Source organism: Emydura macquarii, unplaced genomic scaffold (assembly GCF_026122565.2).
Source record: "Emydura macquarii macquarii isolate MOO-44397 ecotype Brisbane River unplaced genomic scaffold, CSIRO-AGI_Emac_v2 contig_1253, whole genome shotgun sequence".
Lineage (NCBI taxonomy): Eukaryota > Metazoa > Chordata > Testudines > Chelidae > Emydura > Emydura macquarii.
The window spans coordinates 13,515,327-13,528,503 of record NW_027131390.1 but is presented as its reverse complement, the minus strand read 5'-3'; the positions used below and the strand labels follow the sequence as shown (position 1 = coordinate 13,528,503).

At 44.2% G+C, this 13,177-nt stretch overlaps 1 protein-coding gene across 3 annotated transcripts in view; it reads left to right on the top strand.

Annotated features, from left to right (window-relative positions):
* Positions 1–1,971, top strand: part of TENM1 (teneurin transmembrane protein 1) — a 428,532-nt gene extending 426,561 nt beyond the window's left edge. For all 3 annotated transcript variants that reach the window (XM_067548198.1, XM_067548197.1, XM_067548199.1), the window contains one exon: positions 1,077–1,971. In XM_067548198.1, the coding sequence (XP_067404299.1) occupies positions 1,077–1,835 (759 nt within the window). In that variant the 3' untranslated portion in view covers positions 1,836–1,971. The remainder of the gene's footprint in view (positions 1–1,076) is intronic.
* Positions 1,972–13,177: the final 11,206 nt, after the last annotated feature.

Sequence of the window (13,177 nt, the reverse complement as noted above, 5' to 3'; positions counted from 1 at the left end):
ATTCTAGCCCAGATATTCCCATGCGTTTTCTTTTCTGAGCTCCCCTTCAGGGATTCATGTCTCACGCACACGCCCCTCTGAGGGGGTGAGGGACCTGGTACCTGCTGGGGGAGCCCTTCCTTTGAGGAAGACTTCCATATGCTGCAGCATTCAGGTAGAGGAGCTGTGGGGGCCTGGCTTTTTCCCGCACCACCCACGCTGAAGGGCTGGGGTTAGCAGGGGAGCAGAAGCCTGCACCCCATGTGTACTGCCCCCCACTGGACACAGCCCCCTCCTGACCACACCCTTCAGCATGCCCCCATCCACTTCCCTTGCACCAGTTTTGTCCTGCAGGGGAAGCAGATGGGGCTCCGTGCCTTGGGGCCAGTCAGGAGGAGGCTGTGTCTGGCCCAGGGTCAGTACTCCTGGGTGAGTCTTTGGCTCCCCTTTTGCAGTGTCCCTGCCGGCCTTCCCAGCAGAGAAGGGTAACTGCCAGCTGGTGGCTGCTGCAGCTGTCACAGCAAGATAGGCAGAAAGCCTGGTCACAGCAGCTGCGACTGTCCTGATAAACTTCTCACACCCCCAATGGGGGGTCATGCCCCACTTGGTGAAAACCTCTGTTCTAGGCTGCTATTCCCATTTTACAGATGGGGAATTGAGGCACAGTGACTTGTTCAAGGTCACCCAGGGTGTTTATGGTAGAGCAGGGAACAGCACTTAGGTCTCTCCGGTCCCAAAATGATATACTCACTGCCAGAATAGCAATTTTTGGGAGAATATAAGGAATTTTCACCAAGGTTTCCTTCTGTCTAGGAAGATACAAATATGTGATGAATGCATTCTTCTTTTGATGCTTGGAAACTAAAGAGTCCAAGAGAGAGTAAGCGGTACAAACAGGCCACTGTAAAGTTTATAACTCTCATTTTTGTTGTTGCTACGGCACCACAGATGTGCATGATGCTTCACAGATAAATTTAAAGAATCAGTTTCTACTCTGAGGAGCTATAGATACCAATAGGAACTTTATATCTTACGATACTATAATGAACTGTATAAAAATCTTTCACTTCAAACTGTGATAATGTTTACCTTTCCAGACCATCCTTGGTATTCAGTGTGAGCTGCAAAAACAACTTAGAAACTTTATATCCTTGGACCAACTTCCTATGACTCCCAGGTACAGCGATGGGAGGTGTCTTGAAGGAGGAAAACAACCCAGGTTTGCAGCCATTCCTTCGGTTTTTGGAAAAGGTATCAAATTTGCTATTAAGGATGGGATAGTGACTGCTGACATTATAGGAGTAGCAAATGAGGACAGTCGGCGCATTGCTGCCATCCTCAACAATGCCCACTATCTGGAGAACCTGCATTTTACCATAGGAGGGCGAGATACACACTACTTCATCAAGCTGGGGTCTTTGGAAGAAGACTTGGCTCTAATAGGCAACACTGGAGGCCGACGCATTTTGGAGAACGGCGTCAATGTCACTGTGTCTCAGATGACTTCTGTGGTAAATGGGAGGACTAGACGGTTCGCTGATATACAGCTCCAGCATGGTGCTTTGTCTTTTAATGTTCGATATGGGACAACCATTGAAGAAGAAAAGAACCATGTGTTAGAAATAGCCAGGCAGAGGGCAGTAGCTCAGGCCTGGACTAAGGAACAAAGACGGCTGCAAGAAGGGGAAGAAGGCATTAGGGCATGGACAGAGGGAGAAAAACAGCAGCTTTTAACCACTGGGAGGGTGCAAGGCTACGATGGATATTTTGTTTTATCTGTGGAGCAGTATCTAGAACTTTCTGACAGTGCCAATAATATTCACTTTATGAGACAGAGTGAAATAGGCAGGAGGTAACAAAAAAACCCTCTGCCTTTGCGTCACCAAAGACTGCCTGTTTTTAAACATAAAATGGTTTATTGTATTGGTTTTTCTAGATCAGAACTCTGTATATATAAATATAGAGGAAAAAACATATCCAACTGCCTTTAAATGTGACAGAAGATGGTATTTTAATATTGTTTGTTTAAACTCGGAGAGAGATGACAGTGTGAAGATTTTTAGTTCTTGTGTGGCAGTATTCAAAATTTGAGAAGTAGAGTTCAAATGGTTCAACAACACAACTGAGAGAGGCACCCCTTTCATTTAAACGACACACACGTGCAGAATATTTAAGAATTCAGCATGCTCTGCTTCCTTCTTGAAAATACAGCTCTTCTTAATTCATTCATTTAATGACTCACAGATGATTAGAAAGGTTATAGAGCTTGATTCTGCAACCCTTACTCACTTGGGTAGTCCTTACTCCCAGGAGTTTTTCCATTGATGTCAGTGGAATGGCTCACAAGGGCAAGTGCTGCAGCACTGTATTTAGAACCTTGTATCAATCAGTGCATTTCATTTTTCACAACTGTGAAGTTCCAGATCTGAAAATGGGGTAACTCACTAGGCATTGAATACAGTAGTACAGAACGGCTGTCCCATATTACATTTATCTTCACTCATCTGTAGCCTCCTCCCATTCTCTCAGTAATAAATGTCATGTTGTGTAGAGTTTTGCATGTGGCAGTGTTCCGTGATTCTCTTCCTGAGGGCTTCAGTCAGATCCGGGTTACACTGGATTCTGCTGGCAAACCTCAAGCATAGATGCCTGATGGCTGAAAGTCCGCCTGACTGAGTGTTGCAGTGGGACAAGGTGCCACAACTAGCCATCACCGCAAAGTGGACAGAAATGTGCACAAGGGTCTGATCCAAAGCCCCCTGAAGTCAGTAAGAGTTTTTCCATTAGATCAGGCCCTGATTCAGCGCAGCCCAAGCAGTCCCTGCCAGTAGTACTTCTGTGGACCCTCACTCAAACTTAAAGCCACTCTACTGGAAGGATTCTCACACACCCTCTGGGCCAGTGAGGGTGAAAAAAACCCTGTCTCACTATAGAGAATAGCATCCTTTGTGTTTACTAGACAGGGATCTTCAGTTCATGATTACTTTGTAAATCGGAGTGGTATCGGTTTTTCATCATCAGCTTAGCCTTTTCTTACATTAATAATTATGCTGTATAACTCAATTTTTGTGTGTGAAAAAGACTGGTGGGTCAGAATGTGGTAAACCTAAGTGTGGATAGTAAGCGTAGGACATATGAGGGATGATTCTACACGCTTTTGGCTCCGTCTGTAGAGCACATAGCAAAGCTTTACAGTAGTAAAGCAGGAATTTTATTTCACAGGTATCGTGAGCTGTCAATATAGTGATTTCATAGCAATGTGTGTGATCCTTCTTTTAACCTGTCATTTTTAAAAGACCTAATTGTCTTGTGCGGGTTTTGTGTGCAAATTTTCTTTGTTAATTTCAGAAGGAATTAGAAGTTTCTTTTAGAACCTGTGTATCTGTAATGGTGACAGTATTGCACATTTTTTACCAAAACAAATGTAGTAAATATAGTCTAATCATCTCTGCTCATATTTCCCTTTGCCAAAAACAGGAGTTGTTGTTGTTGTTTTTTTTTTTTTTCCTTTCCTGTTTTGTTTTGTTTTTGGGCAAGTGGAACAAACTGTACTGAACTTAGAGATGAGCCTGAATTGGAACATCAGATCTGACCCCACCCAAAGTTTGGGGAAGTTTGGCTCCAGCGCTCAACTTCACAACTTGCGCCTCTCTTTATGGATTCAGTCCTGCTCCCATTGAAGTCAATGACCAACTTCACTGGTGCAGGAGCAGGCCTAGTGATGAACTAACCCAGAAGAATGCCATCCACACATGACTCCAAACTCTGGGGAAATTTGGATTGAAATCCAGATCCAGACATTGTAATTGGGCTCATCACTAACTAGCATACAGTACTGGGAGCTCACCAAGTCTGATATTGATAGCTCTGATCTCTGTAATTTCCCATAAAATCAAAGAGAATTTGAATACCTCCACACCAGCCTAAAAATGGACCTTCAGGTCCTTGAGCCTCTGATGTTCTTTTATTCAATGGAAAAATAATTTATGACCTGTATATAGAGAGTGCATTCATAAATGTGATGATGTATTTTATCACTGATCCAAGATGTCAATATTAGAGTCTATTTTACTTATATTTTAACCAATTATACTTTTTTGCAATTCACTAATGATGTATCAGTTTCAAACTGCTTTAAATATCCATTATAAACAAACATTTGAAGCTCTGACTTAATAGTAAATTACCTTGAACTGTGCATTTCTAATATGTAATACATATTTAGTTAGCTTGTGCCTTTAGTTTCTTAAAGTTATATTTGTATTATATGCAGGAAATGCACTTTGTATTACCTATAGCTGTGGTTTTTAATACTGCCTTGATTATTATTGTTCTCATTATTATGCCAAAAGGTCAAAGAGTGAAACGTATTACAAGTTGTCTCTGAAAGCAGGTTTGGCATTTTTCCAGTTAATGAGTAGAAAATTGAAGATACATTTTTGGGCAGGGTTTCTTATGAAAATATGGATGTATAAAGAATCAAAGGACGTTACATGGCCCTGTATTCTGGTGGTATAAGAAAATGTCTTCATCATGTTTGGTTATGAAATTTAGATAAATAAAAATCGAGTGTCATTTTTAGGTGAAAGCAATAGCATTTCTAAAGAGAGTGACGTTTTAATTAGTACAGGAACACTGGAGGCCAAAGTCATACTTACACACACAGGCCAGGCACCATTCAAGAGAGCTCCAGCAAAGGAATAGAGCTAGACCAACTTATTCAAGAACAGTCTCCAACGGAGGCAAGGAATATTTCAGTCTCCATGTTGGGTTATTTTTTAGTGACTAAGCCAATTTTATTAGTGTTTTTTAATTTCGCACTATAATGTAGGAGACCCCAATGACAAAAACACAAAACAAAAAAAATCACATGGGACTTTTTATGGTCATGCAGCTCAAATAAATTGATGGTTGCATTCTGCATTGCGAGCATGGTTCTAAAAGTAAAAAAAAAACCACATACACACACTAATGCACACACTATCTTGTAGCAAAATACCGACCATGCAAAGATACGTTATATTTTTATGACAGCAAAACAATAGTGTGTAAAAATGTTTCCTTTGTTTTCATGTTTATTTAGAAAGCTAGAACATTTCAAAGATATATAGATATGTATTTAGAACATAGCCAAATATATACAAACTGGACAATGTGCAACTCGATGTACACAATCTAGCTGTTTAGTTTGAAGATCTTTAATGTCCTCTCGGTTGTACGCTAGTTAGAAGCTGTCTTCTTTTTTTTAATCATGTTTTTAAGCACTTTCAGAAGTTTTGTTTTTACAAGATCTGCACTTATTCCTATTCACCAAGCCCTCTTTATATCACCATCCTAGGGAAGGGAGGGCAGGCAATGTAAGTGTTATAAAGAGATACTTTTACAAGGATAACGATAATGGAGATTAATGTTGTTAGAAGCCAAGGTACAGTAGCCTAATTTTAGAGTGTTATAAACAGAGGAACCTATTAGAAAGGTTGGAGTATATTTTAACATAAGAAAAAAATCTACAGCTTCCTTTCAACATGCTTGTCTGCGCTGTGAAATTCACATCAGCATAATTGATCAGTCTAACATTTCAACATTCAGCTCAGACAGCCACAATGTTTTTTTTCCCCATCAAAAATAGACCCAAATAAAATGCTGACTGTTATTTAAGCCTGTCCTTTATACAAAGCATTATCAGGTCAAAAGCTTACTGCGTGTAAGAGGAATTACTTCTTAACAGAAACTGATAGTTACTCAAGTTCAACTTACTGTGGATTTGTCTTGGCATTTGTCATCTTACATTATTTGTCCAAGAAAATGTGTTTGCCAGTTACAATATTTCCTTAGACTTAGTGGTGGATTTTAACCTCTTAATAAATGTTAGTATGTCAGATTGTGTCCTTGATAATATTTTACTTGTATGAACCATGATAAAACATTGAAATCTTAATATTCTTCTGGCAAAAGTGTCAATAAAAGAGAAAAAGAAACATAGTATACAGTATACGTCAAAATCATATTCCTCTTTAGCTTTCTCATTAAAAGATGTTTACAGTGTATGCCAAGAGCTTCAGTTTCTACCTAACAACAGTTAGAGGTTCTAATCTTACAGAAATTGTGTTATAATGGCCTGAGCCTTGTTGCTAGGAAACACTAGATTCCAATTTTGTATTCCTGCTCTAACTCCTATGGCTGACTAGTAACTGGATACTGTACAGGTTTATGTTATATGGCTGAATTTAATGGTCTGCATTTTGCTCTGGTTTTCAGACCGGAAGCATGCATTTTCTACAACAGCATCATAACAACATGTTGTAAATATTAAAAGTTAATATATTATGTGTCGATATTTGAAAGAGGAAAGAAGTACTTTGAATATTTCATTTTTAAAAAATAAAGTTGCAAACTAATAGCTGGTGTCACATTTTCTTTGCTGGTACCAAAAACTCTCAGGCCACTCTAATTATGTTCTTCATAAAAATTTTATTTTCAGTAAAGAGCCATTTAATAACAATGGGGGGGTCTCCAAAAATATTTCTGGATGAAAGTAAATTTGAAATTTGGGAATAGTTTTGATTCAGAAAGGTTCACTAATAAATGACTATTAAAAACCCGTTTATGAAATCACAACGTACAGTTCCTGTACACGTGCAGCAATTCTTAGGCTTCGTGAGACAGAGCACACAATGCTTGTTAAAAGCAATACACGTCGAAGAACTGAGTGGGTGGAGGTGGTACAGACAGTAACGGGAGGAATGGCCAAGTTTAGGTACTCACAAATCAGAACAAAGAAGCTCCTCTTTCCTGGGCTGCTCTTGAATGAACCAAGAGAGCAGTTGCACAAACCATGACAGTGGGGGGGGAAACTATGCTGGCTGTAGTAACGGGAGGGAGAAGGGACCTGATCTCTCATCAGCGAGGTAGGTGCATGAGGCGAGATTCCTGAAGCAAGGGAGTGATTAGAAAAAAAAGGAGCGGGAAAGTTTCTGCCTGTGAGCAGCGCACTGCAGCCTCCCAGTGAGGGCTAGTTCCACAAAGAAACAGAGCCAGGTGCTGCTGACTGTTGCCATATCGTGACCTAACTCGGAGGTACCCAAAAACAATTAAATGCGCAAAGCCAGAGTTCAGTGCACACGTTTGGGAGGCAATGTAACCCGCCCTCTCCCCATCCCCTAGATTTCTGGCCTCCATTTCCAGCCAGGCATCCCAGCTAGCTGTAAGAGAGGAAATAGTTAAGTGGTCAGGCCTAAGCTACAGGGAACGGGATCAAGGCACAGGCAAACCTTGTTTCTGTTAACTGATATGAATTCTCTCGCTCTTCTTTTCCTCCCTTCCTGGCCATCTGCACAGGGGATGAGACTATGCCATGCCTGCACAAGGCCTTATCTTCCTCCCCTCCCCCGGCATGCCTTTACTTCAAAGAATGGTAGGGTAAAATTTACAGGTTGTAAGGTGCTGTGCCTGATCTCTGGATGGTAATCCTGTAAACAACAAACAGGAATAAGTATATTGATTATGTAGTTGTTAATATTAATTGTCTAGGTGTCAATGTAACGAAATAAGGGTCTATGGGAGTTGCTAGAAATGTATACATTTACATGCTGTTATGGATAAAAGAATTGTAAAGTAACCCCCTCGTTGCTCACGCGCGGCGTTGAGGTGGAACGGGCAGGCAATAAAGGGTTCCATCCCCCCCATTCGCCCCCGGGATAACCTGTTTGATTATTTCTAACACCAGCCACTGGGGCGGGCTTGCTGCAGGGTGGAGTAGAGCTACCGCAGGCCCGGCGGGGACTCGCCAGAGTGGGGCTAGACAGCAGCACACTAGGGCTGTAGCCTGTTGCTGGCAGCAGGGAGCTGGGTTGGGCGTGAACCAGCAGCTCCAGCCCCATCTGCCCTAAACCAGCCGTGGGTGCCTGGCTCTGCCACGGGAGGATTCCACTGTGATGTTGGCCTGACCAGCTTAAACAGGGCAAACTGCAAAGAAGGGGGCAGGCAAAGCCCTAAATACTGATGTTTTTTTTCTTCCATAAGATGTACCAGGCCAGCAACAAACAGGTTCTGATGACATCCCTGGTCATTCAGTAGCCAAAATACAGTTCCCTTAAAACTGTGCAGCCCTTAAGCTAACACTCAGACAGCCGTGTCAAATATGATGGGGCTTACTGAAAATCTTTAGCCATCATAGGTAAAATGTTCCACCAAGCCCAAAGGATTGGCCACAGGTCAATGAATAGTTCAGATTTTGCCCAAATACATGCTTAAAAACCAATGTTTATTAACTAAACTAACATTCGTTAAAACAAAAGGTCAGTATACATACACAGCTGAAAATAAAGCTCTTAGGGCAGTTTCAAAGTAGAGCTGAATTGCAAAGTTTTTAAATTGCAACGTCTCTGAAATCACCCAAACAGCTTGGAGGTCGTCAGAGCGTCTTTGTTAGAAATCCTGTTCAGAGAACTGACGACTACATAGTCCATGTGCTGTGTTTGTTCAACGTCTCCCATGAGAATTAGCAGGGTGATTCCAGGCTGGTGCTGGGATTGCAATATTGCCATCCAACCTTTCCCTGACAAGCTTGGACAGATATGAGATTTAAAAGGCTCAGTCCACTACAGTCTTTTATAGATCCATGCAGGCTGACCAATACACTCTTGACAGCAAGTATCTCCTTGACCAATTACGTGGGATGCTGAAGCACCATGTCCTGAGCACACCAGTAACTACATTAGCACAAGGTAATTGGCCATTTATGACTTAAACATCGAGACCAACGAACTATAGTATTGTTACATTCAGAGTTCTAGCTAACTATTCATATGTTCCTTTTGAACGCTAGACTGGAAAGCAGTTTATCTACATTGCTCACCTTGAACAACCGAGATGTAAAACTACCAACACTATACTTGCATATCAGTCTACTTATAAGGGCTGGCCTTCTCTACCATTGTATTTTCCTATACCATAGCGTGAAAGGGCAGCGTTGGGCCAGGCGACATGTTGCTTGGCCTTGTTCATGCCTAGCGTCTCCCCCCCCCACCCCCCAAAAAAAAAGCAACACTAACTTGGTGTAGACCAGAATAATCAGAGCTCCTAACTACACCTCAAGGGCCCCCGCCCTGTCTTGACAGGGCATCAGAGTTTCTTTGTGAACTATATTGGTCAAATATGCGATGGGGTGCCTTTTACTCCCTTCCGCATCCTCCGTGCGTACAGCTCCTAACATGCGCTTGGAATCTTTATGTTGCCTTTGTAACACGACTCTAATGCAGTGCTGAAAATAGCCAAGGCAACTATGTACGCACTGGCGAAGGCTTGTAATCCTTCCAAAAACCTCATTAATGAGCCTCATGAAGGTGACACCAGAATTTTTTAATCCAAATGGCAGAAAAACTTGAATTAATATAGGCCAGGACCTACTATGAAAGCAAATTTTTTTTCCTGGGCATCAGCCTCTAAGGGGTTGTGCCAATAGCCACACTACTGTGCTTATGGGCCTCAAATAAAGCGCTATGTGACAGTACGGATCAGGCCACGTGACTGCAGTCTGTTGGCTGTATTTTACACAAACACCGCATGGTTTCACTCCTCCTTGGGCACCATTACAATGGACAAAGCCCAGGGACTGTTGCTGGGTGGCCACGCTTCCATTTTCACTGCCAGCCTTTGTTTGTTCTGGTTTTTTTTTTTTTAAATCCTGACACACACTTTTATTAACTGGCCTCACCATAACTAATACACTAATGGCACAGGAATTTGGAATTTTTCAATTGATTTAGCTGCCGTTAATTAATGAAGCAGGTTCTTTGGGCATGTGCAATAATAGAAAACAGGACATTGATAAAGGCATGGTCAATGCAGTTTTATGAGCTGCGCAGTGATGCTGAACAATGACAGTGTCAAAATACCATAATGGTTTCTTGCTAGACATTTTCATTTAGTTATGGGTGTACAGCTTGCGTTAAAAAGTGTACATGTTTTTTTAACTGACTAAATGAACGGACCATTGGCAACCTCGGGGACCAGAGCCGCCTCAGTGGGCCAAGCAGAGCCGCCCGGGGGGGGGGGGGGGGGGGGGGGGGGGGCAAACCCGAGAGGGTGAAGGCTGCGATTGCGAGACGGAAGGGACTTCGGCCCAGCCAGCAGGCACTTGGCTGGGAGGTTGCTGGGCGGAGGGGGATGAGGCACCCCGGTCAGCTGGCGCTGCATGGGCTTCTGGGCGGCTTTAGCACACACAGGGCTTGGCACTGCCTGAGCAGTGCCCCTGGTGGGAGGGTCTTTCATGGGCTTTCCTGCAGCACCAACCCAGCTAGAGACAGCAGCCTGCCAGGATCTGGTGCCTGGTTCATCTGCCACCCAGTGCTGTGAGCAGGATGCACCGCACCCAGGGTGTATGGAGCAGCAGGGCTGGAGGGGGGGCGCAAAGCGGGGAGCTGGGGAGCCAGCTGTAACGCAGGCGCATGCAACGGGACGATGGGTGGGCAGCAGGGGTGACGCATGGGGCAGTCAGGTGCTGCCCCACCACCACTGTTGTTAAGCACTGGCTCTGCCACCTCTACAGCTGCCTCAGCGTGGGTACCACAAGATAGCAGCTGTCCTAAATGTCTGTCAATGCTAGAGCCCAAGCAGAGGGGCAGTTTGCCCGTGCCTTGGCCGTCTCCACTGCAGCTGTAGGTGCCTGTAGGCATTTAGCAAGAGGCCTTGGTTGGGGAGCTGGCAGGAACTCCCTTGTAACCATGGTGTGGGGGTGGGGGGCCTGACCCAGGCATTCAGGCCCGCTGGGGCCATGTGCCTTGGCTACCCTGAGGTGCACGTCTTCAATCCCACTTGCTGACGTGGGTCCACTTTGGTGGGGGTGGTTGCTGGGTCCCATCTCCCCAGAGGTGTGAGGGCAGCTCAGTGAGGTTTTCTGTAACTGCCAGTGGAGCGGTGAGAGGCAGGGCACCTGAGGCTGGTGCTTTAAATTGGCAGTTAGACAGACTTTTGTAACTAGATTTCCAGCCACCTAAGCCCCTCTGAGGCAGCTGCAGTGAGGCATTCTGCCATCGACCGCACCTGCAGTGACATGCCATAAAGTGACTCACACAAAGGTGGCGTGGGTTGAGAGCAACAGGCCAGTGTCTGTGATTACTAGTGAAGGGGAGCTGAGACAGAAGAAAGACGTTTAGCGCCATGGGCCTGAGGCAAGGAACGTCAGCGCGCCATCAGACTGACACGAGGCGTGAGTGGGACTAATGCCGGAACCCGCAGGAAGGCATGGTGTGGGAAAGGCATGAGCGTTTGGTGGTTAACCACATTGTCAGGCTGAAAAGTCAAGCCCACAAAACGCAGCAAGCAGGCGCTACTGCAGTAAATGCCGTTATTTCACACATTAATTTTCATATGGTGTAAATTATGGCCATTTTGAGCCATATCGAACATGAAGCCGCCGTCCCTATGTCCATCTAATGCTACGGGGGATTACCGTGACACCTACACCAATGGTTCTCGCTTAATAGTGCACATCAGCACTTGACCGAGCAGCCTCAGCTTCACCCAAGCGTGCTGCGTCTGTCTTATGCAGCTGGTAGACGAGCTACACTTTTAGCATTAGCCAGAGTCATACACGTGTTCACCTCACACACGTGGCCCACCCCCGCTCTTATGCCAGAGGGGGTGCTCAGCATTACGCTCCACGTGCTACCATAGTCGTCATTGGCCATTGTGCACAGACATCAATAGCTGGCTGGGACCCTTGGCCAATGTAGCTCCCTAATTTATCAGCAAGAGCCAAGCTGCCAGGAACTGTTTCTAAAATTGTATTTTGGCTTAAGCTGTCCTTGCGTTTGACTGTCCTGTCCCATGAGAGAATAGCTGAAAGCACTGTTTTGCATTGCAGGAACGTGAAGACAATCAGGTCACTTTGTAGCAGGGCAGCAGCTCAGTGGGCATGTTGCTGAGGGATGGCGCTGACGTTTTGCTCTTATTATAGCATCTACATTGGCAACAGCTGTTATATGTTGGGCGATAGCCCAGGTGGCTTTGTAGCAGAAAAGGAAAGAAAGAGCTAACGTGAAAGCACACTGAAGGGCAAGATGTCAGGCTCATGCCCAGAGTTGAGCAGTAAAAAAAAATCTTTAAGACATGAAAGGTTCAATCACCACAAATAAACTCTGAATTTCTTTTTCAGCATCAGGAACGGGCCGCTCATCTGCTCTGTGGCTGATGTGTTTACTGAATTATGTAACAGTGAAAAAGCAACATTAAATATTTTATTGAAAAGTAAAACTGCCACAAACAGAAAAAATTTTCAACCATGACTGTATGTAATGAATAGATGCAGAACAACATACAAAAACCATTATATAAAATGTGACATGAAACATTGGGATTTGTATCTGTTTCAACTTCAGTGAGAGTTGGCACTAATTTAGAGAAAAATAGCTAAATGTTCATGGATTTATGATGCTACCGTCTGAGTATCTGGTACATTTAGTTTATAAGGAACATTGTGTGCTTTACCATAAATTTATTTTATTTTAGGTTGCTAAGGATCAATTGCTAATGTGGTAGGAACAAAGTTTCTTTATGACACTCATGGCTCGTCTGATGCTGTTTATCTGTGTCCCACTCCCTAGCACTTAGTTTGTCTTGAGTGAAACTAAAAGCATTTAGACCACTGCGTAAAGGAAGCTTTCAACACGCTGGTGACAGCCATGAACATACAAGCATGTTGTATACCAGCCTGCTTACAGAGTGACATTCACTCCAGTGCGAGGCCCCTCAACCACTTCAGCCCTGCAGGAGCACACTGCAGGGGGCAAGATGACACTGGCAAAGCCCCTCACTATATACAGAGCAGTGGGTCACCAGTGGCTGCATGTGGCTCAGGCAGAGAAGGTATGGCAGGGCCTGGCAGAAAGTCTTCTGAATCCATGGCTTTTGGATCTGCTGCCCAGGTACCACTGCACCAGGGAACGTAGAGCAACTGTGTCTATTTTCCTCCAGCCCATAGATAAAGGCAGTGATGGCAAAGCAGCTTAACTATAGCATCTTCCCCAGTGGCCACACGGCATGGCCAAGTGAAGTCTGCTTACTCGGTCTTTCTAGGACATTCAGGTTCACGCCTCTGAGCGTACAGCATACAGTCATGGATAAACCATGCAGGGCCAGAGCATCAGCTGGTGCCGGCCCGTAGAGAGCAGCGATGATGGCCAAGAATCCCTGCATA